The sequence below is a fragment of the Delphinus delphis genome, chromosome 9 (genome assembly GCF_949987515.2).
Source record: "Delphinus delphis chromosome 9, mDelDel1.2, whole genome shotgun sequence".
In the NCBI taxonomy this organism is placed as follows: domain Eukaryota; kingdom Metazoa; phylum Chordata; class Mammalia; order Artiodactyla; family Delphinidae; genus Delphinus; species Delphinus delphis.
Window position 1 is genome coordinate 100,992,683 of NC_082691.1, and position 26,812 is coordinate 101,019,494.

General features: G+C 62.6%; 3 protein-coding genes across 9 annotated transcripts; 2 read left to right on the forward strand and 1 right to left on the reverse strand.

The window, feature by feature from the left end:
- The first annotated feature begins 217 nt into the window (after positions 1-217).
- ASIC3 (acid sensing ion channel subunit 3) lies at positions 218-4,130 on the forward strand. 4 transcript variants are annotated; one of them, XM_060020067.1, is made up of 11 exons: positions 218-751; positions 1,480-1,630; positions 1,823-1,950; positions 2,164-2,365; positions 2,460-2,516; positions 2,619-2,766; positions 3,060-3,151; positions 3,297-3,376; positions 3,478-3,549; positions 3,782-3,840; positions 3,936-4,130. In XM_060020067.1, the coding sequence occupies exons 1-11, from the start codon at positions 218-220 to the stop codon at positions 4,069-4,071; spliced, it is 1,659 nt and encodes a 552-aa protein (XP_059876050.1). In that variant the 3' UTR covers positions 4,072-4,130. The 4 variants fall into 4 exon arrangements, with proteins under 4 accessions (XP_059876050.1, XP_059876048.1, XP_059876052.1 ...); XM_060020065.1 differs by having other exon boundaries at positions 3,959-4,130; XM_060020069.1 differs by lacking the exon at positions 3,782-3,840 and having other exon boundaries at positions 3,959-4,130.
- Positions 4,131-5,231: 1,101 nt separating this feature from the next.
- CDK5 (cyclin dependent kinase 5) lies at positions 5,232-9,144 on the reverse strand. Of its 3 annotated transcripts, XM_060020071.1 has the most exons (12): positions 9,016-9,144; positions 8,330-8,418; positions 8,171-8,238; positions 7,980-8,040; positions 7,825-7,881; positions 7,073-7,168; positions 6,863-6,937; positions 6,632-6,728; positions 6,389-6,458; positions 5,813-5,873; positions 5,621-5,701; positions 5,232-5,506 (listed from the first exon to the last, which is right to left on the reverse strand). In XM_060020071.1, exons 1-12 carry the CDS (start codon positions 9,050-9,052, stop codon positions 5,420-5,422), a joined length of 879 nt encoding a protein of 292 aa, XP_059876054.1. In that variant the 5' UTR covers positions 9,053-9,144; the 3' UTR covers positions 5,232-5,419. The 3 variants fall into 3 exon arrangements, with proteins under 3 accessions (XP_059876054.1, XP_059876055.1, XP_059876053.1); XM_060020072.1 differs by lacking the exon at positions 6,863-6,937; XM_060020070.1 differs by lacking the exons at positions 5,232-5,506; positions 5,621-5,701; positions 5,813-5,873 and having other exon boundaries at positions 5,941-6,458.
- Positions 9,145-10,920: 1,776 nt separating this feature from the next.
- On the forward strand, positions 10,921-26,784 carry SLC4A2 (solute carrier family 4 member 2). Of its 2 annotated transcripts, XM_060021114.1 has the most exons (23): positions 10,921-11,057; positions 13,301-13,414; positions 15,064-15,229; positions 15,391-15,629; positions 15,710-15,828; positions 17,382-17,614; positions 17,714-17,856; positions 19,349-19,529; positions 20,825-20,960; positions 21,057-21,222; positions 21,362-21,476; positions 21,598-21,782; positions 21,866-22,091; positions 22,241-22,456; positions 22,539-22,687; positions 22,819-23,013; positions 24,317-24,577; positions 24,691-24,780; positions 24,982-25,148; positions 25,485-25,738; positions 25,836-26,005; positions 26,272-26,445; positions 26,543-26,784. In XM_060021114.1, the coding sequence occupies exons 2-23, from the start codon at positions 13,364-13,366 to the stop codon at positions 26,621-26,623; spliced, it is 3,717 nt and encodes a 1,238-aa protein (XP_059877097.1). In that variant the 5' UTR covers positions 10,921-11,057; positions 13,301-13,363; the 3' UTR covers positions 26,624-26,784. The 2 variants fall into 2 exon arrangements, with proteins under 2 accessions (XP_059877097.1, XP_059877098.1); XM_060021115.1 differs by lacking the exons at positions 10,921-11,057; positions 13,301-13,414 and adding an exon at positions 13,992-14,049.
- The last annotated feature ends 28 nt before the right edge of the window (positions 26,785-26,812 follow it).

Sequence of the window (26,812 nt, forward strand, 5' to 3'; positions counted from 1 at the left end):
CAGCAGAGCCACAGCCAGGTCCTGGAGGAGGCCGCGCTGGACCGGCCAGGCCAGTACCTCCCCACCCTCTCCTCTCCTCTCCTGGCCCGACACCCGCGTGACCCCTGCCTGACCCTCCGAACCCCCCTCTCAGCCCCTCCAGTCCTCGGACCAACCCTCTCTCCTCCAGGTCCTAAGCCTCTGTAGCTTGGTTCCCCCCGCGCCCTGGGCTCCGGCCATGAAGCGCCCCTCAGGGCTGGAGGAGGCCCAGTCGCCGGCCTCAGACATCCGCGTGTTTGCCAGCAGCTGCTCGATGCACGGCCTGGGCCACGTCTTCGGCCCGGGGGGCCCGATGGTGCGCCGGGGGCTGTGGACCACAGCCGTGCTCCTGGCACTGGCCACCCTCCTCTACCAGGTGGCTGGGAGGGTGCGCTACTACGGGGAGTTCCACCACGAGACGGCCCTGGAGGAGCGCGAGAGCCGCCGGCTCACCTTCCCGGCCGTCACCCTGTGCAACATCAACCCGCTGCGCCGCTCACGCCTCACGCCCAATGACCTGCACTGGGCCGGGCCCGCACTGCTGGGCCTGGAGCCCACCGAGCACGCCGCCTACCTGCGTGCCCTGGGCCGGCCCCCCGCGCCGCCCGGCTTCATGCCCAGCCCCACCTTCGACGTGGCCCGGCTCTACGCCCGGGCCGGGCACGCCCTCGAGGACATGCTGCTGGCCTGCCGCTACCGAGGCTGGCTGTGTGGGCCCGAGAACTTCACCACGGTGAGCCGGCCGCCCGATCCGTCCAGCCAGGGGCCCGGGAGCGCCAGGCGGTCCCTGCCGGGCCTTGCCGACCCACACTCCCCCAGAGCCAGGGAACCTTAACAGCCATGCTGGGGGATCCTTTCCTTCCCCACCCCACCAGTGCCTTTCTGTTCAGCCAGGAAGCTGTCCTCCTCGGGCCCCTCCCTGCTGCTCAGCTGGACTGCAGCATGCAAGGTCATGCCTCCCAGCCAGGGGCACTCACCCCGGCTGGCTCTGGGCCCAAGGTCTGGTCTGTGGAGAGCCTGCTCCTGGGGGGTGGGGGGATCTGGTGTTCTAGGGCAGGAGACCCTCCTCTCTGCCAGGGGGAGGGTGCTGGTTTCCCCGCTGCCTCTTCCACATGCTGCCAGACCTGAAGGGGGCAGCTGGGCCCCTCTTCCTCATGCCAGTCTCCAAAGAAACACTTGCCCTGCAGGCTGTGCCCTGGGCTGGGGGCGGAGGTGGGAGCGAGCAACTGGAGGGTCCAAGCCTGTCCTTTCCTGTGGGAAAGGGGCAGGGTTAGCCGGTCACAGTGCAGCGAGGGTCCAGCTACATGTGCCGGTTGAGGGAGGGTCTCGGGGCATTAAGATGTGGGCTTCAGTGTTCAAAGAAGAGACCCAGATAGAGGATGGGGCGGGAGGGGTCCCACGGTGCTCGCACTGAGCGCCTGGTCCCCTGGCGAGGTCTGCCACGTGCCTGCCCTGCCCCAGGTCTTCACCCGCATGGGGCAGTGCTACAGCTTCAACTCCGGCACCGAAGGCGCAGAGCTGCTCACCACTCCCAAGGGCGGCATGGGCAACGGGCTGGAGGTGCTGCTGGACGTGCAGCAGGATGAGTACCTGCCCGTGTGGAGGGACACGGGTGCGGGGCGCACGGGCGAGGCCGCGGAGTGGCAGGTGGGGTGCAGAAGGCCCTGGGGAGAAGTGGAGGTGCGGGGGGGCCCAGGCCTGTCCTTTCCCGTGGGAAGTGGGTGGGTTTAGTTGGTCACAGCCCTGGGGAGAGGGGGCTGCAGGAGGGGGCCTCTTGGGACTCAGGGTCCCCCCTTCCCTGCAGAGGAGACGCCGTTTGAGGTGGGGATCCGAGTGCAGATCCACAGCCAGGAGGAGCCGCCGCTCGTTGATCAGCTGGGCTTCGGGGCGGCCCCTGGCTACCAGACCTTTGTGTCCTGCCAGAAGCAGCAAGTATCCTCTCTGTGCCTGCGAAACCGGGCCCCGCCCCCTCCTGAGCCCGCGCCACCTCAGACCCCAGCCCAGCTCCTCAGAACCGGGCCCCGCCCCCTCCTAAGCCCGCGCCACCTCAGACCCCAGCCCCAGCTCCTCAGAACCGTCCCAGCGATCTCGCGTTCTACGCGGCCCCCACTTCTCCCAGAGCCTCCTTAACTTGTCCGCCTGCAGCTGAGCTTCCTGCCGCCGCCCTGGGGTGACTGCAGCTCTGTCTCTCTGGACCCCGACTTTGAGCCGGAACCCTCTGGTCCTCTGGACCCCCCCAGGCCCAGCCTAGGCCCCAGCCCTCCCTATAGTCTAATAGGGTGTCGCCTGGCCTGCGAGAGCCGCTACGTGGCTCGGAAGTGCGGCTGCCGAATGATGCATATGCCAGGTAAGGGGCTGGGGGCAGCGGAGGAGGGGGTCCGGGGAGGCGGGGAGGCCCGGAGGGCGCCGCTCCTGAAGCTGTCTCCTCTGCCCCCGTGCAGGCGGCGCGCCAGTGTGCAGCCCCCAGCAGTACAAGGACTGTGCCCACCCGGCGCTGGGTAAGGGGCAAGCCTCTTCCGCATCCTGTCCCCACCCCGCTCTACCCGCGACCCCGACCCCGCGGGGCGGGCGGCCCTGACCCAGGCGCCTGTGGCCCGCAGACGCCATGCTGCAGAAGGACGCGTGCACCTGTCCCAACCCATGCGCCAGCACGCGCTACGCCAAGGAGCTCTCCATGGTGCGGATGCCGAGCCGTGCCGCCGCCCGCTACCTGGCCCGGAAGCACAACCGCAGCGAGGCCTACATCGCGTGAGCCGCGCAGGGGGCCGGGGGCCCGGGGTTAAGGCGAGCACCGAGCCTCTGGGCCAAGCCTCCGTGCGCAGCGCCCAGGGATGGGACACCAAGCTACACATCATTACCGGGCTCGGGGACTCTGGGCAAGCTGCTTAACCTTTCTGACGCCAGCTCTTCCGAAAATGGGGACAGTGACACCCCTCCCCAGGGCTCACGAAAGGACTCAGAGACCAGAGAATGGGGCACCTGTTCCTGCCAGCAGCTGGCACTGGGGGTGTCCAGCGAACACTTGGCCTCTCTTCCTCCAGGGAGAACGTGCTGATGCTGGACATCTTCTTTGAGGCCCTCAACTACGAGATGGTGGAGCAGAAGAAGGCCTACGAAATGTCGGAGCTGCTCGGTGCGTGCGTGCGCGTGCGTGTGCGCGCGCGTCTGTGCATGCGTGTGCGTGTCTGTGTGTGTGTGCGCGTGCAGGCAACCTGCGGCCTGGGGAGGTGTGGGCAGAGCAGGTAGCAGTGAGCTGACAGGTGACCCGGTCTCCACAGGTGACATTGGGGGCCAGATGGGGCTGTTCATCGGCGCCAGCCTGCTCACTGTCCTTGAGATCCTGGACTACCTCTGTGAGGTGGGTGGGCCTGGGCTCCAGCTGTGGGAGGCGGGCAGAGTCACGCCGCAGGATCCAGGGGTCAGGTATGCGCTGGCCACCTCCAGCACTGCTTCCCCCAGGTGTTCCGGGACAGAGTCCTGGGATACTTCTGGAACCGAAAGCGCTCCCAAAGGCACTCCAGCGCCAACCTGGTAATAGCCCCCCCCCTCCTCCCCCGCCGTCTCCACTGTGGGTGCTGTGGAGTGGGTGCTGTGGAGTGGGTGCTGTGGAGTGGGTGTGGGTGCTGCTCCTCCTAAGTGTAGAACACCCCCCCACCCAGCTGAGAAAAAGTGATGGGGGAGGGGCGTGCAGTGACCTTGGCTGGTCTCTGGGAGGGAGCATCCCCGCCGCCACCACCCCCAATCTCTGACCCTCCTCCCACAGCTTCAGGAAGGGCTGGGCAGCCAACGAACCCCAGTTCCCCACCTCAGCCTGGGCTCCAGGTAACAAGAAATGGCCCCCTAAGGTCAAGGGAGATGGGGCAGTTCCAGTCCGGAGGGCAGGGGCAGGGCAGTGGGTGAGAGGCCTCCCATCCCAGGGCCGTGGTCCGTGTCTCCCCAGGCCTCCCACCCCTCCCTGTGCCGTCACCAAGACGCTCTCTTCCTCTCAACGCACCTGCTACCTCGTCACCCAGCTCTAGATGGGGCGTCTGCGTCTTCAGGGCCGCACCCTGACATCCTGGCCGTGGCCAGCCCGCACGTGTCTTTCCACCTTCACCCCAAATAAAGTTCTAGTGCCTCAGCCTCAGCTGTTCCACTTACAGGCAGACCAGCCAGGCCACAGTCAGCCCTACTCTGGCACAAGACCTCTGCCAGCCATCACCCAGCAGACGTGATGTCTGAAACGTTAACCTCCAGAAATCTCTCGACGAGAGAAGAATAGTAAGCGGGCATGGGTCACTTGAACCTCAGTGTGAATGAGTTTGTCAAACTGACATCTCAGTGAACGGAGCCCAAAGCCGGGTGTGAAGGCAGAGGCGGCGGTGCTAGGACAGCCGCCCTTGGGGTCCGATCAGGGAAGGGCTGGCGGAAGGCTCCGACCCAGAGCCCGGCAAGCAGCGGCGGAGCCGGTGGGGAGAAGCTGGCGTGGCTAGCCCGCGTCCAAGAACACAAGCTGCTGTCCTGTCTTAGGCATTCGTGACTTTCTCACACTTGGGACCGAGTGTCAGCCTGCCCGCCCCGCACAGGAACCGCTCCTGCTTCCGCAGCCTTTGCACAAGAATTGCAGGCCCCAGCTTGGGGGGGGAGCCCAGGCCCTCCCTTCCCACCCCTGCCAGTAAGCACACGCCCAGGCCCGCTTTCTCAGCTCCTTCTCGGCACCCTAAATACTGGAAAATGACAAATAAGGGAGCCGGGGAGGGGGTGCTCCCAACCACCGCTTTGGGTGCCTCCTGTCCCAGCCTGAGGGCCTGGGTGTGGGGGGCATGAAGAGGGAAGTGGCAGGGCGGGTACACGTGGGACAAGAACCATAAAGAAAGGCCCAGCTCTTTTCTCCGCATTCTGGTGGAAGCCCATCCTTGCTCTCAGACACTGGGAGACTAACGCCTCCTGGGCAGAGAAAGGGAAGGGCATGAGCACATACGCACACGTGTGGTGGCAGTGCCTAAGGGTAAGGGTCTGGTGCAGACCTAAGGGTAAGGGTCATAGCCTCCAACCCCCAGCCTCCAGCCACTCAGAGTAGCAGAGCCAGGGCCGGACAGCTGGGTTGTGTTGGAGCTGGAAGCAGGGTTGCAGAGGGTGGGGAAGCGAAACAGAGCCTCAGGCCCCCCCAGCACTACGTCCCCCCTGCCCCCCCGCCCAGAGCCACTTTTCCAGCACATCAGCCAGACTGTGGGAAACGAGCCAATTTATGAAATTAAATAAAGTCCACGGAGGGAGTGAAGAACACGGGTTAGGTCACCTCCACCCTGGTTGGGCCCAGCACAGCTGGAGCTTGGCACACCGTGCATCCCTGCCTTTCCTCCCCTCCCCAGAGGGGGCTTAAATAGGCCAGGCCCCAGCCTGGCCGCCGGGGGCCTGGAGCCTAGGGGGGGCAGAAGTCGGAGAAGTAGGGGTGCTGCAGGGCCTCTTCTGCTGAGATGCGCTGGACCGGGTTACACTTCAGGAGGTTCTGGACGCACAGAAGAAGGCGAGGCAGGTTCACGCCCAGAGCCCTGCGCTCCCCGGGTCCCTCCCGACAAGTGCCCCGGCCCCAGCCCCGCCCCCGCACCCTGCCCTTGGTCACCTGCAGCAGGTCCCTCCCTGTGGCACTGAGCTTGGGCACGACGTTCACCAGGGACGTTGTGGCTGGGTACATCGGGTAGGGCTGTGGGGGGCAGGGTGAGTCAGCCGGGGGTGCGGGGGCCTGGAGGCTGCTAGGGCCAGGACCTAAGGGGCGCCACTGACGAACCACGCATGAGCCCATTACCCGTCACACCTTATAGTCCGGCAGCTTGGTCATGGCGGGCCACTGCTCCTCGGTCGGTGTCCCCAGCAGCGTGTCCACGGGGTCAAGGATCACTCAGGTGGAAAAGGGCAGGTGAGGGGCTCTTCCCCTGGGGAAGGGGGATTCCTCATACCCACCCCTGCCCCCCTCACTTTATCCCCCAGCTCACGACAGAAGGCGGCCCCCGGCCCACGCGACCCTCAGACGCAGTCCCAGCTGCGTGCCGTTTTCTGCAGGCCAGGTTCTGTATAGCCGTTAACGACTTTGACCTAAACCCTGAGGTCCATGGTCCTGATGAAGCGGTCAGCGGTCCCCCACTCTCACTAATCGTCCCCCTGCTCCTTTTGGCTCCTGCAGCCTAAGGATTCGGCTCTCAGTTGGAGGAGTGAGCCCTCCTTGCCTACAGGCTGCAGGCTCTCCAGCTGGCGGCGGGCACCCTCTGCCCTCAGGAGAAGCCTGACCAGGCCTAGCCCAGCCCACCGCCGCCCTCCCTGCCTGCACGCTGAGCTCCAGGGGCTTCCAGATCCCCTCCCAGAGGGCCTGAGGTGAAGGGAGATGGAAGAATATCGGAAGATCCTCTTCAGCTGGTCATCTACGTCGTTGCCAGGAAACAGGGGCCGCCCCGCGTTGGCCAGCTCTGGGAGAGAGGCGGGGGGCGGGGGTGACAGGCGAAGAAGCCCCCCCCCACAGCCCTGCCCTGCCTCCTCCCCACCCAGGGGCCCCACTCCCTTCCCCAGGGGGGACCCTCCAGACCCTCTTTGTTCACTCAAACGGGAGACGGAGTTGCCCCCGCAGACCCCGGCGTGTCACCTGCGAAGATGCAGCCCGCCGACCACATGTCAATGGACGTGGAGTACAGCTTGGCCCCAAAGAGGACATCCGGTGGGCGGTACCACAGCGTGACCACCTGGAAAGGACCCCACCACAGGGACCCCCAGTTTGAGGGCTGGGGAGGAGAGCGCTCAGAGGAGTCCCGGAGGAGCTGAGAGATGCTGGCTGGGGACTCCCTCCCTCACCCCCACTTCCCGCCCCGCAGCTCACCTCAGCTGAGTAACAGCGAACAGGGATCCCAAAGGCGCGAGCCAAGCCGAAATCAGCCAATTTCAGCTCCCCATTCTGAGGGGGAGGGGGAGGGGCACGGAGAGGGGCTCTTCCACAGTCTGAGGGCAGCCCCCCGCTCCCGCCTTCCCGTCCAGCTTCCCTCATCCCACGCCAGCCTCCCTGAGGTCCCGTCCTCTCGCCCAGAGGTACCCTGTTTATGAGCAGGTTCTGAGGCTTCAGGTCCCTGTGTAGCACGTTTCGGCTGTGACAGAATCCCAGGCCTTTTAGCAGCTGGAAGAGGAACGACTGGGGGAGGGGCAGGGAGGAGTTCATCGAACCGTCTGGAAGCGGGCCCAACGATGGGTCACGCTCCCCTCTGCTTTGCCTTGAAACCCCAGCAGTCTTTCAGCGCCAAGCTCGGCCCAGCATCACCCCTTCATTATCGAGGACCTACTTCGTTCTTTGCTGGGTACTCGAAAGGTGAACGGGGGCCCCGGTCCCCACCTTTCCAGAACTGACAACTTGGTGGGCCCTCCTACCTTTCCAGCCCACACTGATCTCTCCCCTACCTGGCCTCATTTGAGCACGAACATCATAACCAACAACGTATATGCTGTGCTGTATTATTATTCAGCACTTCTTTGCCCTGGAACCTGGGCCTAGAACAGTGCTTGGCACACCGCAAAGCATTCAGTACGTATTTGTTCAATGAATGAATCTCTCTGAACCTCATTTTCCTGCCTCTCAAATGTAAATCCTATCACTGACATCAGAGTGTTCCCTTCAGGTCAGAGTGATCACGTGAAAGTGCTTTTGCTAAGATGGAAGCTCTCGGAGACAGAACCAGGGTTTTCTCCTCCCCTCGTGCCCCGAGTGTCCCCGTGCAGGGCCTGAGAGCATGTCCACTGAATCCGGACGCCAACCCCAGCCCCAGTGAGCTCCCAGGAAACCAGTACCCTCACCTTCACAATTTCAGGATCTAGGTCACCATTGCAGCTGTCGAAATACTTCTTAAGGTCCTAAAAACGGGATGGGGGTGGGGGATGAGACAGAGTTTAACCTCAGTCTGGGTCCCTATATCCTCCCAAGGCTACTGTCCCTCAAGTCCCCCTTTCACCTGGTCACAGAACTCAAAAACCAAAGTCAGCTTCTTGTCGCTGTGCAGGACGTCGTGGAGCCTAGGGAGAAGCGAGTACTCAGCCAGGCAGCGCCGCAGGTCTGCACCTACTATCCCAGTGTCAGCCCAGCCCATCTCTGAAGCCCCCCCCCGGACCACACAGGCAAGGAGGACCCCACCCATCTACACACCTGACGATGTTTTTGTGCTTCAGCTCCTTGAGTAGGCAGATTTCCCGAAGGGCAGAACTCGGCACTCCCTACACATTGGAGGGGGCCAGGTGGGCCACAGTCACGTCCCACCCAGCCTAGGCCCTCAACCCCTCCCTGGCCCCAATACCCCAGTCCTACCTCATCATCATCATCCAGCCTCACCCGTTTCAGAGCCACGATCTCATGAGTCTCCCGGTTTTTGGCCTTGAACACTGTTCCGTAGGTGCCTAGAGGAAGGAGGTCAGGGCTGAGGGAAAGGATGGGGCACCCTTCCCCAACCCAGGCGGTCCCGGCCGGGAGAGCAAGCAGCGTGGGGGTGTGTTACTTCTGATGCCTGGAGAAGTGGGGGATGTGGCAGGGAGGAGCCTGCAGATGGCTCAAGGGTGTCTGCAACAGGGAGAGGCTGCAGCTGCTGGGTGAGGAGGTCTACAATAAAGGCCGAGCTTCTGGAGGGTCTGAAAATAGGGAGCAGGGGTCTGGGAGAGGAATGAGGGCCGGCAGGAACGCTGAGGTTGGAGGTCTGCTGCGAGAACTGTGGGTGAGGTTCTGCAAGTGGCGCTGAGGACAGGGGTAGGAAATGCAGCACGTGCAGAGGTCGGAGGTGGGTCTACAGGGGTGCTAAGGTTGGGAGGGGGGCGTCTATGGGAAATGCTAACGGGGGAGGATTGGTGTTTGCAAGGAGTGTTGAGCTCAGGGCCAGGGCTGCAGCCAGTGCTGAGGCTGGAGTCTGTGGGTATTGCTGACGGTACAGCAGCCCGGGATGCAAGGAATGCTAAAGGGTCTGCAGAAAGAGATCTTGCAGGAACATCTCGTGGTCCCATTACCTTCCCCAATCTTCTCCAGCTTCTCGTATTTCTGCATCGCGGCAGCCGCGCGAGGACCCTTGCGGGCCCTGGGTTCTAAGACTCCGGGCCCGGCGTTGCAGAGGAGGCGGCACCCCAGCCTCCGGTCCTGCCCCGCCCCACTGCCTGCGCATGGGCTTCTCGGGCTTGTAGTCCTAGGGCGCCAGATTTCCCAGTAATGTCCGGGGCCTTAGACAACAAGAAGACTACAACCCCCAGCAGGCTGCGCTCAGGCTCTCTGCAGCACTTGCCTCCCGGGACTCCTGTTCGACCGCGGAGTCAACCCTTGGACTTCAAGTCCCAGGAAGCATCGCGTGTCCGTTTTCCCGGCTCCCCGCCGTCGCGCGCGGCTCCCAGTGTGCCCTGCTAGTGTTATTCCTTTTCAGCGCTTACAACCTTCTTTTGAGAAGGACCTCTCCGGGACTACACATTCCAGAAGGCAGCAGGGGTGGGGGTAGGGCGCTTTCTAAGGTTTGGGTTTTTGCGGCCTGCATCCGGAGCCCAGGTGGCCCTGCTCTGCCCCGGTTGATGATATTGAGGTTCCATCGACTCCCTGACAATCTCAGCACGGGTTTCCACCTCTCCCTAGGCCATCTGGTGACCTCAGGATTGATTGGGGAATGGCTCTGAGCCATATCTTGCTGACGATGACTTCACAGGGACCAGCTGACCGCAGGGCTGGAAAGAGAGGCAGGTGTGCCCCAGTGGAGACTGAATTCACCAAACGCCAGAGACTCCTCTCTCCTGTGAGACCCGTTTGTCGTCTCGGAGCCCACCCAACTCCAGCCTTTCGCTACACTCTGATATCCCGAGGCAAGCTGGCTGGACACTGGGAGGGTGTCCCCACCCCTGGCAGAGCCCGGGCCCACTGGAGTCGGCCAGGGTGTGGCCGAGGGCTGGCAGGTTGGTTACTGCCCTCAACAGACAGAAGGACAGACAGAAGCTACACTTGAAGCAGCCTTGACCTCATCCCTTAAGGAGTTGATTATAGATTTTTCTTGCGGCTTCTCTCTGTCTCATGACTGCATTCTTGAGGGACGTGACCTGGATGATAACTGCCCCAAACAGCACTCCTCAGCGCCGGAACCAAAGTTGGTGCTAAACATTGGTTAATTAACTCGTTTATATCTGAACGTTTTCTGCATACACATTGCAGTGCTTCAGCCGGTGGCAGACTAAAGAAGCGAAACGTATATTCCTTATCTGGAACAAGTTATAATTTATTAGAAAACCAGAAGCACACACAGAGATCTTTAAATGACAGGTGATGACTATGAATAGGGTTCGAGAAGGAAGGTCACCGCAGGGAATCTCTCCGAGGCAGAATTTCCCCGGTTCGTAAAGTCTAAGTCAGTTCAGGGTAATGGGCATCCATCCCCGCCATCACCCCTCTCGCGCTCCCCCCCGCTCCTGTCCCTGTCCTCCAGGCAAAGACAGGGGCTTTCTTGGAGGCACTGGGGAAACTGCGGGTGGGAGGCGGGGGACGCCCGCGGCCGCGAAAGAAGCTTGACCCCGATGCATTTATATTTCAACTTCCTCCGCCTCGAATTTCCTGATCATCTTTGTGCCTCCTTTTTCCTGCCTGGGATCCCCAGCATGAGGCGGGCCCCTTTCCGCCCAGAGGTGCCTAATGGGGCCAAGAAACGACGTCCCCGGGGCGTCCGTGCGGGGAAGCCTGGGGCGGCAACCTCGCTGGGCAGCGCCGAGGGACAGCCGGGGCGGCCTCCTCGGCGCTGGGCTCCCAGTGCCGGGCCTTGCCTGGGAGCGCGCCTCCGCCCCCGGGTCTCGGCCCCCTCTCCGCGCCTCCCAACCCGCTGCGGCGGGGCCGCGCACGGTGCGCCAGGGGGCGCGCACGCAGGGGGCTGGCCTGCCTGTGGCGCGGGGGAAAGTTGAGTTGGGAGAAGTTGGGAGCGACGGGGGCGCGCCCCAAGGTGGGCACGGGGGAGTCGTCGGGAGCGCGCGAGGGCTCCAGAGAAGGGGGAGAGACCCCGAGACCCCTGCAGCACGAAGTCCAGAGGAAGCGGGTAAGCGGAGAGGTGGCGGAGGGGGAGGGCCAGGGCCGCGGAGGGAGGAAGGGAGGGGAAAGGAAAGGGGGGAACTCGGCACTCGGAGCTGGGAGGGAGTGGAAGTGCAGGAAAGGGCGGAGACTGGGGCGCGGGGAAGCGAGGTCTTGGGGAGAAGGATGGGGAGGCGAGAGGAGTGATTGCTGGTAGGAAGCGGGATCCAGGGTCCGCTTCTTAGAGTTCCCTAAAGCGAGGGTGCCGCGCCCCCTGCCACCAGGAGGGGGTACTCTCTGGGAGGCGCCGCCGGCCCTCCCAACTCCTGGACGGACTCCAAGACGACACCCCTCCCCTTTGGTCCCCTACTCTATCCTTCATGCCCGTCCAGGGTGCCCTGCCTAGGTGTTGCCCCAAGCCTCTGCCCCCGATCTCGGGGTTGGGAGGCGGAGCCGGGAAGGGGTTGGCGGGTCAGGTCAGGACAAGGGGTCAGGCAGAAGAGGGAGCAGCTGGGTGGGGATGGGAAAGGCGAGCGCGGAGAGTTCGACCTAGCTCCTGGGGGGCTGGCTGGGTGGGGAGCTCTGTGCTGGGTGTGGGGGGCGGCGCCGCCTGAAATCCAGGGTCCACTTTTCCCTCCTCCCTTCGCTCCCCACTCCCGCCAGGCCCACATCGAAGAGCTGTGGAATGTGCGAATTCACCTGGGGGGTGGTTAATGCCCCCCAAGGGGGTCCGGAGTGCTAATCCCTTGGGCAGGGGAGAGTTGCTAATCCTCCGGGCCGGTCGGGGCTGGTCCCCGGAATGTGCCCCCAGCCCGGATTATCGGCATCGATGCTCTGGACAGAGGCTGCTTTGTGTTCTGGGATGGTGGGGGCGGGGGCGAAGGGGGGGCGGAGGTAAAGGGAGGAGGGGAGGATGGAGGAGCGCACTGAGGGCACAGCCTGGAGCGGGGCGTGTGGCGCCGGCAGGTGCCGGCACTCCTTCCCAGACCGGGATTCCTCCCCCAGCACCCCTCTCCCCCGCACAGACTTGCCCTGGCGGAGGGCCTGCTAGGGGGAGGTGAAGAGGGCAGTCAGCTGAGTTGGAAGGCCGGCCAGGAATGTGTCGCTCCGGGCTCCCCACCCCGGACTGACCCCCAGACCTACATTGTTTGACCCTGCACTGACCTGTCTTACCCCCGAGTTGGCCGTAAATCCGGTAACCCTGACCCCCCAGTGACACACTGGGGAGCTTCGGTACTTTTGCCGTCGCAGAGCCTTGGGTGTCCCCAGCACTGCCCCCACTAGGAATAGGTACCCCAGTTGGCACTGGTCGGGTTCCCTAACCGCAGCTCTTTCGCTGCCCTCCCCCCGCACGGTGTCCTCCCCAGACACCCCTACAGTCACGGTCAGGAGGGCATCAGCCCTGCCACTCAGATTTTCCTGGCCCCAGGCTTGGGGAGGGGAGGGATTGGACGGCTCCTGAGGGCAGAACCTCGGAGTTTCTGTGCCCACCCTCCTTCTGGTCGTCACGTGCCCCTCCCCCATTATAAAGTCGTGCCCGGCCTGTGCCTGCCAGCCTCCCTTCCTCCCTCCCACTGAGTGAGTGGAGCTGGGCTCCTGCCCCTCCCCCAGGGAGCCTCCCCCCCCACTTCGGGGCTGGGCTTTTTTCAGAGGAGGGGGCCCATGAACAGCCCCGTTGCTTGCTGTTTTGGGCTCTCTCCAGAGCTCTCTTTCTCCCTTCCTTCATCCGCCCGTCGTCTCTGCCTCAAGGGGTGTCTCACTCCCCCCAGCACAGCCCTCTCTGGTCTCAGCCCGCCTCAGTGTGCCGTGCCACCGCTGGGCCACCGCTCCCACCGCTCCCGTTTCTGGCTCGGCCTCTCCTCCCTGCTTCCTCTGTCTCCCCTCCCTGATCGCTGCTTTCTCTCCTGGTCTGGGCCTTGACTCCTGTCTGCCTTTTTTTCCCCCCAGCATCTCCCATCCCCGGCTCTCTCCTCCTCACTCTGCTTAGTCCCTTGGCCCTCTGTGGCCTCCTGCCTCAGTCCTTGCCTCTGTCTCTTTGTTCCTCTCTTTTCTTCCCATAAATAACTCTCTTTGCTCCCCCCACCCTCCAAGGGCCACTCTAAGGCCATTCATAGTCTGGGAGGATCCTGTGCAACCAGGAGACCCCTCGTGGCCGGCGGGCTTCCGTGAAGCCCTGTGCCCTGCCCTCCCCTGGCTGTGCAATGTTGGGGTGCCCCTGCAGGCCTGGCACCTCTCTCATGCAGTGATTGCTCCTCCCCCGCCCCCCCCCAGGTTATGCCGCCGCCTTGTTGCCCTGAAAGCCGCAGCTACAGCGAGAAGGGCTAGGATTTGGCCATGAGCAGCGCCCCCCGGCGCCCCGCCTCGGGCGCAGATTCCTTCCGCTCTGTGAGTATTGCCCGCTGCCCCTCTGTCCCTCTCCACCATTACCCCCGGGGCTCTGGCCAGGGTGCGGGTCTGTGTCAGACAGGGGCGTGTGTGTCCGGAGAGGCCTGGGAGGGGAGCCTGTGAGGGACTTGGGAGGGGCACCGCCATCCCCGCTCCGGGCCTTGCCTGGGGCACTGGGTCTGGGACAGGTATCCGTTGGGGGGGTGGGTGTCAGACAGCTTCTGGTCCTAGGGAGGGAGTTGAGGCTCTGTGTCCTGAAGACCCGGGTTGTTGTTTAGCCTCAGCGAGAGAGGAACTTTGGGAAGCCTGGGTCTCTAAGCCAGCGACCCCCACCTCTGACTGGGTCTCAGAGGCGGCGCCGGTCTGCTGCAAGGTAGCTCTGGGCAGACCGCTGCACCCCCAGCCCCACGTGCCACTCAGCCCCGCCCCTCCTGGCCCCCACGTGGCCACCGCCCCACGTGTCCCCCTCCCATCTTCCTGGGAAGGCTAATGATTAACCCCAGTGCCATAATCAGCCCGTTATTGGTCACCTTGGCCCAGCGGGGCACGTGACCAGGAAGAGGCGCCGGCTGGTCCCCTCCCCCTCCCTCCCGAGTTCACCCCTGCCGGCCATGGACTTCCTCCTTCAGCCTCAGGTGCAAGGGGTTCTTGACCCTCCTCCCCCCACCCCGGGCTAGCCCGCGTGCTAATTCTGGTGAGAGTGAGGCCCAGTGCGGGGGGAGCCGGGCTAGAGCTGCGGAGGTGGGCTGGGGAGAAACAGACTCCTCACCCCTGCATCTTTTCCTGCCCAGTATCCCTGCCACCCCCAGCTGCTCGTGACCCCACCTCCGAGACTCTCCAAGGCCCGCCCTTCTTCCCAGCCTACCTCCCCCTTGCTCTTCCTTGCTCTGGTACCCCTGCCCTTGGAGATCTCGATGCCCTTCAAGTCCAGAAGCTCTCGAGCAAATATTTAGCGGTGCCTGGAGCTGAGACGCCCGGCGGGGGGAGGGGGAGGGGGAGGGTGTGTGTGTGTGGGGGGTTGGACCAAGGCCGTGGGCTGGGCGGCCGGCTGCTCAGCTACGCTGAGCTCTCCAAAGCGCCAGGCCACCGCAGTCCCGCAGCTCCTGCAGTATGACTCAGGTGGGGGGAGTGAGGGTGGGGGCAGGGCGGGGCCCCGCAGCGGCTGAGGTCCCGGGCTCCGGACTCCCAAGGGGAAGCGCCGCATCCCTGTCCAGGAGCTGGGCTCTGGTTCGATTCAGACCAAGCCCGGGTCAGGTAGCGCAGCCGCCTGCAGAAGTTACTTTTCAGGCTCAGTCGCCATCCCTGAGCACAGGGGCTGCGTTCAGTACTATCAGCCGTGTGAACGGCCCAGATCACACACCCGACCTTGACCTGCGGGCTGGACACACAGGATTTCTGCTGAGGCTTCCAGGGCAGACGCTTTCCACATGCCCTAGAACTGACTGGAATGCGCCCAGCCAGTGTCCTGAGAGCCCGGAACCCGGGGGACGGGCCGCTGGGCGGTGGGTGCTGAGTCCCGAGTCCCTGGCACTCGAGGGGAGGGCAGCCGGGGCTGGGGGTGGTACTGGACTCTGCCGCTAGGCGGGGTGGGGTTTCGAGGAGCGTCTCCCGTGCGTGCGTGCGTTCTCACCGCCCCTTCTTTTTCACAGCCGGAGCCAGAGAGCCTGGGCCCTGTGACGCCAGGCTTCCCTGAGCAGGACGAGGATGAACTTCACCGCACCCTGGGCGTGGAGCGGTTTGAGGAGATCCTGCAGGAGGCCGGGTCCCGAGGAGGGGAGGAGCCGGGCCGAAGCTACGGGGAGGCAGACTTTGAATGTGAGGGAGCTCGGGGAGGCGGAGCGAGCGGGGGGCAGGGGTGCTCTGGCTGCCAGGATGGAGCCAGGATGGAGCCGGGGGCCTGGGGGGGCGGCGCTGGGGGCCGACCAGCTGAGCGGGGAGCCGTGCCCGCCGGCAGCTAAGCGCCCTCCTCCCTGCAGACCACCGGCAGTCCTCCCACCACATCCACCACCCGCTGTCCACCCACCTGCCTCCCGACGCCAGGCGCCGAAAGGTACCCCAGGGCTCAGGACGGAAGCCGCGCAGGCGCCCTGCAGCCTCCCCGACCGGGGAGACCCCCACCATCGAGGAGGGCGAGGAAGAGGAGGATGAGGCCAGTGAGGCCGAGGGGGCCCGGGCACTCAGCCAGCCCCCTGCGTCCACACCCTCTTCCGTGCAGGTGAGCGGGGGCGGGGCTCCTGGGGATGTCTGCGGTACCCCTGGCCTGGCCTCACCTGCTCACACGGGTCCCTGTTCTAGTTCTTTCTCCAGGAGGATGAAGGTGCGGACCGGAAGGCGGAAACAACCAGTCCGTCTCCCCCTCCAATGCTGCCCCACCACGAGGCAGCTCCCCAGGCCACCAAAGGGGCCCAGACTGGGTAAGTGTCCCCAAACAGGGACCTCCCGGGCCGGCACCAGCGAGTTGAGGTGGGGAACAAAGCAGGAGCCTTGAGGTCCTCAGACAGGTTCAGAAATCCCAGTCCTGCCGCTGCGACTTGACTTTGCACGAGTCACAGTGTCTGTGAGCCTGTTTTCCCATCGATAAACCAAGAATAATAGAACTTTTCTCGCAAGGTGGTGGTAGGGGTTAAAGGGTGGTGTGACGGAAGTTTAAGTACGGGTCCGCCCGGCACGGAAGAGATGTGTGGTCTAAGCCGTCTTCTCCCACCCCCTGCCATCCCCCCGCCCGTGGCTTCAGGTAGAGCAGCGTCAAACCCCGGATCAGGGACTGGACGGGTGACCTCCACGCACCCCTGGGACCCCAAGGGTGTGAGAGCAACAGGAGACCCCCTCTTGCTCTTGGGGAGCTAGCTGCCAGTCTACCCTGCTTGTGGTCTCATGAAATGGTATCAGAACAAGTTACTGTGCCAGACGACCTGGTTCAGGTGTAGTGTCGGTACCAGTAGGTGATTGGAGTTTGGGGTTGTTAGCCAGAGAAGCTTTCTTGGAAGAAATCACTTTGAACTGGGTCTCAAGGTCACTACTGTCACCTCCCTGTTGGTTTCTGGGTGCCAGGCAGTGCGAAGGACCCGGGGAAGTGAAGGGCGGATTGCCCCTCCAGGGCGGCACAGGCTCGCTGGGGAGATAGGACAATGTGGATGGAGCTGGGTCCGCGTTGGCCATCTGCACTGGGGGTGCAGGCCTGCAGGTGGCTGAACGGCCAGGAGGAGGTGGCGGAGCCCCAGAGAGAGCACAGCGTTGCGCTGGAAAAGTGGGTCAGATTTGTGGGCAGGGGTGCGAGCAGAAGCGAGGGCATGGAAGGTAGGTGTAGGTGGAGAAAGCCTGGCAGAGGAGGGACTGGTCATGGGCAGGGGATGGGGGCTTGGAGCTGTGGGAGGTGAGATGCCGGGAGAACGGTTTGGAATGGTGCGGCAGGGACAGGGACCCACTGGCAGTGGCAGAGAGAAAGGAGGCATCGCAGCTTGGGGGACGGGAGCAGAAGCTGGAATCTGTAAGGGACAGGGGTTCATATCCTCCTTGACTGTTGGGTAGGGGTGGGGTGTCTACAGTTTCAAAGGCCCATTTCCATGTACTTTACTACATTTGGTTAGAAACACGGGACCCTGTGAACCTCGAGTCCGTTGTTAGGGGTGTGCCTGGGAGGGGAAGCAGGGTACTCTGGGTACTTTTACGGACTTCACTCTCCCCACACCTGGGAAGGCTGCCCTCAGCTCCATCTTGCTGCTGAGCTGATGTTCCGGGTGGCTTGTGTGATCGCTTGGGGGGGCACAGCCAGTAAATGGTCGAGCCGGATTTAGATGCGGCAGTCTGCTTCCAGAATCCTCACTCTTTCACATCCGCACCTACCGAGAGTGGGGAGCGAGGAGGGGTGAGGTCCAGCGGGGTCCCCTTCCTGGGTCCCTCCTGTGTGGCTCCCGGCCGAGGGAGAGGGGCCAGCCTTCTCAGGCTCACGGCTGCTTTGTCTGTCCAGAGCCCTGGTGGAAGAGGTGGCGGCTGTGGCCAGTGTCACAGCAGGAGGTGATGACGGGGGTGCCTCTGGGCGCCCCCTGGCCAAAGTGCAGCCTGGGCACCGCAGCTACAATCTGCAGGAGAGGAGACGCATCGGCAGCATGACTGGGGCTGAGCAGGCACTGCTGCCCCGGGTCCCGACGGACGAGAGCGAGGCCCAGACGCTGGCCACGGCCGACCTAGACCTCATGAAGAGTGAGTGCTGGGCCTGGGCCAAGCCCGGAGCTGCTGCGAACGAGGGTGGGGGTAAGAGGAAGGGGCGCTTGACCCTGTCCCTCCACCTCCCGCCCACAGGTCACCGGTTTGAGGACGTTCCTGGGGTACGGCGACATTTGGTGCGGAAGAATGCCAAAGCATCTGTGCAGAGTGGCCGGGAAGGGCGAGAGCCTGGCCCCACCCCTCGGGCTCGGCCCCGGGCCCCCCACAAGCCCCACGAGGTAATTTCTCCGCTTCACGGCCTGGCAGCGTCTCCCCATCCGTCTTCTCACCACAGCCCCCGTCCCTCCTCGGACCTGCGGTTATCTCGAGCACCAGGGTTGCCATGTATGGTTTGAAGGTTGTACACTGCACAAGAGTGCAACATACGCATCTTCAAACGGCATTGATTTTTTTTTAATTGAAATATAGTCGATACACAATATTATGTTAGCCTCAGGTGTACAACATAACGATTCAACATTTAAGCATATTACGACGTGTGTACTACGGTAAGTCTAGTCGCCGTCTGTCCCCAGACAGTTATTACGGTATTACCTGCTGTTGCTGGTGTGGGCCTTACGGTTCTGGTTCACATCTTAGACAGGTCGGCTTCCCTTTCATGCCCGTTTTCTGGCAGCTGGCAGCGAGGTGTTTGAAGACCGTTTGGGCCAGAGGCAGCTCCGTGGAGCAGCGCGTTTCATTTTTCAGAATCCAGTCACCTCTGTGCTCATCCAGTCCTCCCGTAACCTGTGAGGATGATGGCCCAGGCGGCATCAGCCATACATCGGGGGCAGTGACTGGTCAAGGCCACTCAGTTACGTAGCGATGTTGCCCACCTTAGACCTCAGGGCTCTGGTCCTGAACCCTGACCCTCCCAGTGGCTATTTTTGGTAACCTTTTTATTGCGGTCGAACAGACACCGTAAAGCACACTCGGGTTAAGCAGACAGCTCTGTGACACTCTGCACGTGTAAATACCTGGCCAACCCTACCTAGATATAGGACATTTCCCACACTCAGGGAGTTCCCTCGGGCCTCTGCCTAGTCACCACCCTCAGAGGTGACCGCTCTGCGGTCACTCTCAATTAGTTTTGTCAGTTCTTGAATGCATATAAATGAATCCTACAGAATTCCAATGTAGGACTTCCCAGGTGGTCCAGTGGTTAGTACTCCTCACTTACCATCGGTTCGATCCCTGGTCAGGGAAGTTCCGCATGCTGCGTGGCGAGGCAAAAAAAAAAAAATCCAGTGTGTGTGTGTGTGTGTGTGTGTGTGTGTGTGTGTGTGTGTGTGTGTGTGTGTGTGTGTGTGTGTGTGTGTGTGTGTGTGTGTGTGTGTGTGTGTGTAGTGACCATTCATCAGACGGTTACTAAGAGTCATACACTGTGCTAAATGTTTTGTATACTTTTTCTTTTAGCCCCCACTAGAACCCTTTATTATTATCGTTAGTACAGTTGATTTACAATGTGTTAGTTTCAGATGTACAGCAAAGTGATTCAGTTATACGTACATATATATCTATTTTTTTCAGATTGTTTTTCTTCATAGGTTATTATAAAATATTGAGTATAGATCCCTGTGCTATACACTAGGTCCCTGTGCTGTACTCTAGTAACGGGGGTGGTATTACTCCCATTTCACGGACGAGGGACAGTCTCAGATGGGTTAATAACTTGCCCGGGCTCCATGCCTGTGCCCTCCGTCCTGCCATGCCCTCTCATCTCACCCCAAGGTGTTTGTGGAACTGAATGAGTTGCTGCTGGACAAAAACCAGGAGCCTCAGTGGCGGGAGACGGCGCGCTGGATCAAATTCGAGGAGGACGTAGAGGAAGAGACGGAGCGCTGGGGGAAGCCCCACGTGGCCTCCCTCTCGTTCCGCAGCCTCCTGGAGCTGCGCCGGACCCTGGCCCACGGTAACCCACGCCCCACCCCCTGCCCATCATCGCCCCAGGAGTCCCCTTCGCCCGCCAAGCCTGTTCTCTGAGGACCACACGGTCCCACATTTGTCTTGAGCAGCAGGGTGTGTAATGTCACCAGAGCCCAGGAGGGAGCATCTCCTGTCATGATATCACCTGTCACGATGCCTGCCGTTCCTCGGGCTCTGTCATTGGGTGACGCACGGCAGGACTGACCCTCTCCTCTTGCCTGGCATCCTCAGCAAGCAGCTTCTCTAAGTGATATTTTCAGATAACGGAAGCTGGTATGTTTTGGATGCTACAGTGTTGTCAGACAGTTTTAGTGGAACGCTTTGGGAAATTCTAGAGACTCTGGGGAACGTGACCTAACCTGTAGCAGGGCTGTGTGAACGACTGCATGAGCGCGGATGCAGGATTCGCGAGCGCTGTGCCTGATGTTCTGCTGTTTGCTCGTTTCCTCCTTCCTGTTGGGGAATCGCTCCCAGCTGCTGTCAGCAGGCCTGCTTCTAAGCAGCTGAGGACTCAGAAACCTGCTGTCAGAATTATTTCCAAACTAGCAGAAACTAACTCGGCTCTGAGTGAGGCTTGAGGGCTTGGGGTAAGGCGCCAAAGTGCGGGTGCTTTGTCGCCGGGCTTTGCCATCTTGGTTTCGGCTGCTCGGGGGGCCTTTGGTTCTGTTGGGTCTTTAGTTCTGTGTTCCTGTGAGTTGACCTTGATGGAAAAATGACCTGGTGACTTTTGAAAGGACCTTCATTTCTATATGAAATGGCAGCTCAGAGCAGTGACAGGGTGCAGAGACCTAGAAACTGTCCTTGAGCAGCTGCTGGACTTGGAGGGGGACGTCTTCAGGTGGCTCCAGGGCTGCCATGGGGACGAGGCCGCAGACCGGCTGTCTCGCGCTCCAGAGGGCGGAACTAGGACCCTAGAGTGAAGTCAGAGGATGCACTTGCTGGCAGTGAAGAGCAGTCTAGGCCGAGGGGGTGGCCCGGGGCGCTTCCTGCTGTGTGCTTCCCGGAAGGGGCATCTGGGCAGGACCCGGCCCCGGTGGCCTCTCTGATGGCAGGGGTTCCCTGGCCTCTGCTGAGCCCCACAGCATTCCTGCGGGGAGAGGGGGGCTGGAAGAAATGGGTCAGAGAGGCCGTGGGACTTGGGCCTCGGGCAGCGCTGGGCCCTGCTCACCGATCCCTGGCCGCACTTACTTGGCTGCCCTCGCTCCCGCTCTCCCTCCCTCCCATCCCCGCCCTTGCATCTTGCCTGGGGATGAGGGCCTCTCGCGGTGGTCCTTATTCCAGGGGCTGTGCTCTTGGACCTGGACCAGCAGACCCTGCCTGGCGTGGCCCACCAGGTGGTGGAGCAGATGGTCATCTCTGACCAGATCAAGGCCGAGGACAGAGCCAACGTGCTGAGGGCCCTGCTGCTGAAACACAGGTGAGGCACCGCCCGCCCACCCGCCCGTGCCCAGCGCCCGCCCATGCCCAGTGCCGGCCGCCGGCCCTCCTCACCTCCTGCCTGCTGCCCCACCAGCCACCCGAGTGATGAGAAGGACTTCTCCTTTCCCCGCAACATCTCGGCCGGCTCCCTGGGCTCCCTGCTGGGGCATCACCACGGCCAGGGGGCCGAGAGCGACCCCCACGTCACCGAGCCTCTCATTGGAGGTGTTCCCGAGACCCGGCTGGAGGTGGAGCGAGAGGTGAGGGGAGAAAGTGACCCTGCCTGGGTCAGGTCCGGCCGCCACTGCGGCTGCGGGACCGCTGAGCGAGTCGGGCGGGAACGGGCGGGGCCGGGGGTGGGGGGTAGCCAGGCTGAGCTCTGCTCTCCTGCATCCCCAGCGTGAGCTGCCTCCTGCAGCTCCTCCAGCTGGGATCACCCGCTCCAAGTCCAAGCATGAGCTGAAGCTTCTGGAGAAGATCCCTGAGAACGCCGAGGCTACGGTGGTCCTTGTGGGTATGTGGGGCGAGCTCGGGGGGCAGGGTGCGGGTGGCCGGGCCTGCCTCGGGGGCGCCCCTGCACTGAGGGCCGGGAGGCGACTGCTGCTCCCGCGCCCATGCCGGCTGCACGCCCCCAGGCTGCGTGGAGTTCCTCTCCCGCCCCACCATGGCCTTCGTGCGGCTGCGGGAGGCAGCGGAGCTGGACGCGGTGCTGGAGGTGCCGGTGCCTGTGCGCTTCCTCTTCCTGCTGCTGGGCCCGAGCAGTGCCAACATGGACTACCACGAGATTGGCCGCTCCATCTCCACCCTCATGTCCGACAAGGTCAGCCGCCGCCCAGCCCGCCCAGCCTGGCCCCGGCCCGGCCCTCGTCCCGCGTCCTCACTAGCCCCGTCCCACCTCGGCAGCAATTCCACGAGGCCGCCTACCTGGCAGACGAACGGGAGGACCTGCTGACGGCCATCAACGCCTTCCTGGACTGCAGCGTGGTGCTGCCGCCCTCGGAGGTGCAGGGCGAGGAGCTGCTGCGATCCGTCGCTCACTTCCAGCGGCAGATGCTCAAGAAGCGAGAGGAGCAGGTCCGGCTGTTGCCCCCGGGGGCTGGGCTGGAGCCCAAGTCAGCCCAAGATAAGGGTACGGGCCAGTGCAGGCCGGGGGCCGGGTCTGGGCTGCCGGCTGGGGGCTTGGGGGTTAGGCCGGAGGGTGGTCTGTTGTACACGGAGGAGAGCGGGACGGGAGGAAGAGGGCTGTGACGGGCGCCCTGACGGAGGCCCGGGTTGCAGCGCTCCTGCAGATGGTAGAGGTGGCAGGTGTGGTGGAAGACGATCCCCTTCGGCGGACAGGCCGGCCTTTTGGGGGCTTGATCCGAGATGTGCGGCGCCGCTATCCCCACTACCTGAGCGACTTCCGAGACGCGCTCAACCCCCAGTGCCTGGCCGCCGTCATCTTCATCTACTTCGCGGCCCTGTCTCCTGCCATCACCTTCGGGGGGCTGCTGGGTAAGGAGAGGCTTCAGGTCGTGGTGGGGAGCGCACGGGTCCCCCCGGCCGCCAGCCGCTGAGCTGGCTCTTGCTGCCCTAGGAGAGAAGACGCATGACCTGATTGGAGTATCGGAGCTGATCATGTCCACGGCAGTGCAGGGCGTGATCTTCTGCCTGCTGGGGGCCCAGCCGCTGCTGGTGATCGGTTTCTCGGGGCCCCTGCTGGTCTTCGAGGAAGCCTTCTTCTCGGTGAGGGGCCACGGGCTACCCGGGCTGGTCCTTCCTGCCCAGCTCAGCTCAGCTCCCCGTCCTCTTCCCCGAGCACTCCCGCCCCGTTAGCCTGCCCCGGGCTCCGAGCCTGACTGCCCACCGTGCCCCAGTTCTGCAGCAGCAACGATCTGGAGTACCTGGTGGGCCGCGTGTGGATTGGCTTCTGGCTGGTGCTGCTGGCCCTGCTCATGGTGGCCCTGGAGGGGAGCTTCCTGGTGCGCTTCGTCTCCCGCTTCACCCAGGAGATCTTCGCCTTCCTCATCTCTCTCATCTTCATCTACGAGACCTTCTACAAGCTGGTTAAGGTGGGTGGGCCTGACGGAACCTGGCCCAGGAGGGGCCGGGCTTTGGGACTGGAGGGAGCCGGGGGCGTCCTGCCCGTTTGTTCTCTGAGCGTGAGGCCGGGCTGCCCCATGGAGCCACAGAACCTAGGCTGGTCCTTCCTGCTGCCCCCACCCCTTCCCCGCCCACCCTCCCTCCCTGTCACCAACATATACACCAGAGCTTCAGATCAGTCTTAAAGACTCACTTTTTTGTTTTTTTTTTAAACTTGCAAATACATTCTTGCAAAACTAGTATGCGTGCTTCACAGCATATAAGACATATATTTCACAGTATCTTTTGTGAAATAAATTTTCAAAAATTTAAGATGTGAAAAGGGGGATCCTTATGAGCTTACTCTGCAATTATTTCATTACCTGTGAGGCTGAATATCTAGGTGGATGACTCACATATCTTTAATAACGAAGGTAACATGTGCTTTTGTTTTTTTCTTAATAACTTTATTTATTTATTTATTTATGGCCGCGTTGGGTCTTTGTTGCTGCGCGCGGGCTTTCTCTAGTTGCGGCGAGCAGGGGCTATTCTTCGTTGTGGTGCGCAGGGTTCTCATTGTGGTGGCTTCTCTTGTTGTGGAGCACAGGCTCTAGGTGCGCGGGCTTCAGTAGTTGTGGCTCGCGGGCTTAGTTGCTCTGCGGCATGTGGGATCTTCCTGGACCAGGGCTTGAACCCGTGTCCCCTGCACTGGCAGGCGGATTCTTAACCACCGTGCCACCAGGGAAGCCCCTGTGCTTTTGTTAAAGCGGCGAACAATCCAGAATGTCAAAGGGAAAGGCCCCCAAGGTGACAGACAGGGTCACGGTCTGGGCATCAGACCCACGTCTGTGTCTGTGTCAGGATCAGGAGAAGATGTGCCCCCGAGGTCCACCACGCTCCCTGTGTTGCTCCTCCAGGCCTGGCTGGAGCCTCGTTTGCAGTTGCTTTCCCGAATTAGATCAACCCCTCTTTTTTTTTTTTTTTTTTAATTTTTTGGCCACGCCAGGTGTCATGTGGGATCTTAGTTCCCTGACCAGGGATCAAACCCACACACCCCCTGCATTGGAAGCTCAGTCTTAACCACTGGACCGCCAGGGAAGTCCCAGACCAGCCCCTCTCTTAATTCCTAGTTGTCTTGTGCTCACATCTGGTCACCTCGGTCATTTTCTTAATCAAGACAAGCTCTTTGAGGGCAGGCCAGCCACCCCCAGCCCTACCTGTCCCACTTAGCATATAGCTGAGTCCCGGATGTCTCACCAGTTAAGCTGATAGAATCCTTTGTCCTCTCCCCAGATCTTCCAGGAACATCCCCTCCACGGCTGTTCAGTCTCCAACAGCTCCGAGGCAGACAGTAGCGAGAACGCCACGTGGGCTGGGGCAGCAGAAGCAGCCACGCTGGGGCCGAGGAATGAGAGCTCAGCCGGGCCGTCCAGGCAGGGGAGGCCCCGGGGCCAGCCCAACACCGCCCTGTTGTCGCTGGTGCTCATGGCTGGCACCTTCTTCATCGCCTTCTTCCTGCGCAAATTCAAGAATAGCCGGTTCTTCCCTGGCCGGGTGTGTGGGCTGGCGGGCCCGAGGGAGGCGAGATCTGGGGGCAGGAAGGGGGGCGACTCGGAGTCGGGGCTGCAGCGAGGTGTGGGGCCTCTGAGCATGGTGCTCGCCCACAGGTGCGGCGAGTGATCGGGGACTTTGGGGTACCCATCGCGATCCTCATCATGGTGCTTGTGGATTACAGTATCGAGGACACCTACACCCAGGTACGGCGGAGCGCGCGCAGCAGTGAGGCGGTGCTGGACTCTGGACGTTCCCCCCCAGGCCCCCAAGTCCAGAGCTGCCTCTAAACTGGGCAGACACCAGGCCTTTCCCACAGCACGCCTTCGGCGTCCACCCTGCCCAGTGCAGCTCAGGGCACTCCCTCCAAGGTTCACCCGCCCCCGGCCCCACCCTCTGCCCCGCAGAAGCTGAGCGTGCCCAGCGGAATCTCAGTGACAGCCCCAGAGAAGCGGGGCTGGGTCATCAACCCCCTGGGGGAGCGCAGCTCCTTCCCCGTGTGGATGATGGTCGCCAGCCTGCTGCCTGCCATCTTGGTCTTCATCCTTATCTTCATGGAGACACAGATCACCACGTGAGTGGTCCTGGCATAGGCGGGGTGCCGTGCAGACGGCGACCGCCTGCTGCGTGGAGGGGCTGGAGCCCCCGGCAGGCTGGCTGCTGGAGCTGACTTTGTAGGCAGCAGAAAATCCCACTGACGTTTGCTCAGGGGGGCACAGTATGGGCTGGGAGCTGTCCAGGAGGGTGGGGAGGGCCAGATAGGACTCAGTTCCGTGATGGGACCCTCGCCCTGACGGAAGAGGCAGGGACCATCAGGTTCCAGAAACAGACAGGTGACTGGGCACTCTGGAAAGACACGGTTATCTGCCAAGCTGGGCCCGGGGCTCAGTGCGTGCCTGTCTCCGCCCAGGCTGATCATCTCCAAGAAGGAGCGCATGCTGCAGAAGGGCTCCGGCTTCCACCTGGACCTGCTGCTCATCGTGGCCATGGGCGGCATCTGTGCCCTCTTTGGCTTGCCCTGGTTGGCTGCTGCCACCGTCCGCTCCGTCACGCATGCCAACGCGCTTACTGTCATGAGCAAGGCTGTGGCGCCCGGGGACAAGCCGAAGATCCAGGAGGTCAAGGAGCAGCGGGTGACGGGGCTGCTGGTTGCCCTGCTTGTGGGTACGTTCCCCTCTTGCGCCCAGCCTTCCCGGAGGGGTCTTGGGGCCACTGGGGTAGAGAGCCCTGGGGCCAGCTGTTTCTTCTCCTCCTCCCCCAGGCCTCTCCTTGGTCATCGGGGATCTGCTCCGGCAGATCCCCCTGGCTGTGCTCTTCGGGATTTTCCTGTACATGGGAGTTACCTCCCTTAACGGGATCCAGTTCTATGAGCGGCTGCACCTGCTTCTCATGCCACCCAAACACCACCCAGACGTCACCTATGTCAAGAAGGTGAGACCTGGCTCGGAAGGGCCCTGTGCCTCTGCCCCCTCCTGGTCTGTGTGGGTCACCCTCCAGCCCCCCATCTGCCCACCCTGGCCAGCCCCCATTCAGCCCGTGCAGACCCGAGGAGGCGCTTCCGTCCCACCCCTGTGGAGGGGAGAGGGGTCGTCGTCCTCTGGATGTGGCAGGCCTGATGGCCCTCCGGGGACCGGGGCGCTCGGAGGCTGGAGAGAAGCCTGGGCTCACCTGTCTTGCCCTGCACCCCGCCCCCCCAGGTTCGGACCCTCCGTATGCACCTGTTCACAGCCCTGCAGCTGCTCTGCCTGGCCGTGCTCTGGGCCGTCATGTCCACGGCTGCCTCCCTGGCCTTCCCCTTCATCCTCATCCTCACGGTGCCGCTCCGCATGCTGGTGCTCACCCGCATCTTCACCGAGCGAGAGATGAAATGCGTAAGGCTCCCGCGCCCCTCCCCACCCCACCGGCCCCCACCTCGGTCTTGCCAAGGGGTCGCGCTCAGCACCAACTTCCGACTCTGCCCCACCACAGCTGGACGCTAACGAGGCAGAGCCGGTGTTTGATGAGCGGGAGGGCGTGGACGAGTACAACGAGATGCCCATGCCTGTGTAGCTGCTACCTGGATGGACAGCCGAGGGACAGATGGACAGAGGGAACAGGGGCTGGGGGTGCTCGCCCCGTCCTCCTCCCTCCTCATTTTTATTTAAGTGAATAATTTAAAGTCCCCTTACCAGCGCCCCCGCAATAAAGTGCTTCGGCCCCCACCTATCCCCGGCCGCGTGTGTGTGTGTGAGCCGGGTA

Bases quoted from the DNA above. Each gene is read 5' to 3' on its own strand.
- ASIC3 (XM_060020067.1), top strand. From the start codon at position 218: ATGAAGCGCCCCTCAGGGCTGGAGGAGGCCCAGTCGCCGGCCTCAGAC. The intron at 1,951-2,163 runs GTATCCTCTCTG...GTCCGCCTGCAG, and splicing joins TGTCCTGCCAGAAGCAGCAA to CTGAGCTTCCTGCCGCCGCC. The intron at 3,152-3,296 runs GTGCGTGCGTGC...CGGTCTCCACAG, and splicing joins CGAAATGTCGGAGCTGCTCG to GTGACATTGGGGGCCAGATG.
- CDK5 (XM_060020070.1), bottom strand. From the start codon at position 9,052: ATGCAGAAATACGAGAAGCTGGAGAAGATTGGGGAAG. The intron at 6,729-6,862 runs GTGAGCTGCGGG...GGTCCTTTCCAG, and splicing joins TTCGCTGTTACTCAGCTGAG to GTGGTCACGCTGTGGTACCG. The intron at 6,459-6,631 runs GTGACACGCCGG...CCTCTCTCCCAG, and splicing joins GGCGGGCTGCATCTTCGCAG to AGCTGGCCAACGCGGGGCGG.
- SLC4A2 (XM_060021114.1), top strand. From the start codon at position 13,364: ATGAGCAGCGCCCCCCGGCGCCCCGCCTCGGGCGCAGATTCCTTCCGC. The intron at 21,223-21,361 runs GTGAGGGGAGAA...CTGCATCCCCAG, and splicing joins GGCTGGAGGTGGAGCGAGAG to CGTGAGCTGCCTCCTGCAGC. The intron at 24,578-24,690 runs GTGTGTGGGCTG...GCTCGCCCACAG, and splicing joins GCCGGTTCTTCCCTGGCCGG to GTGCGGCGAGTGATCGGGGA.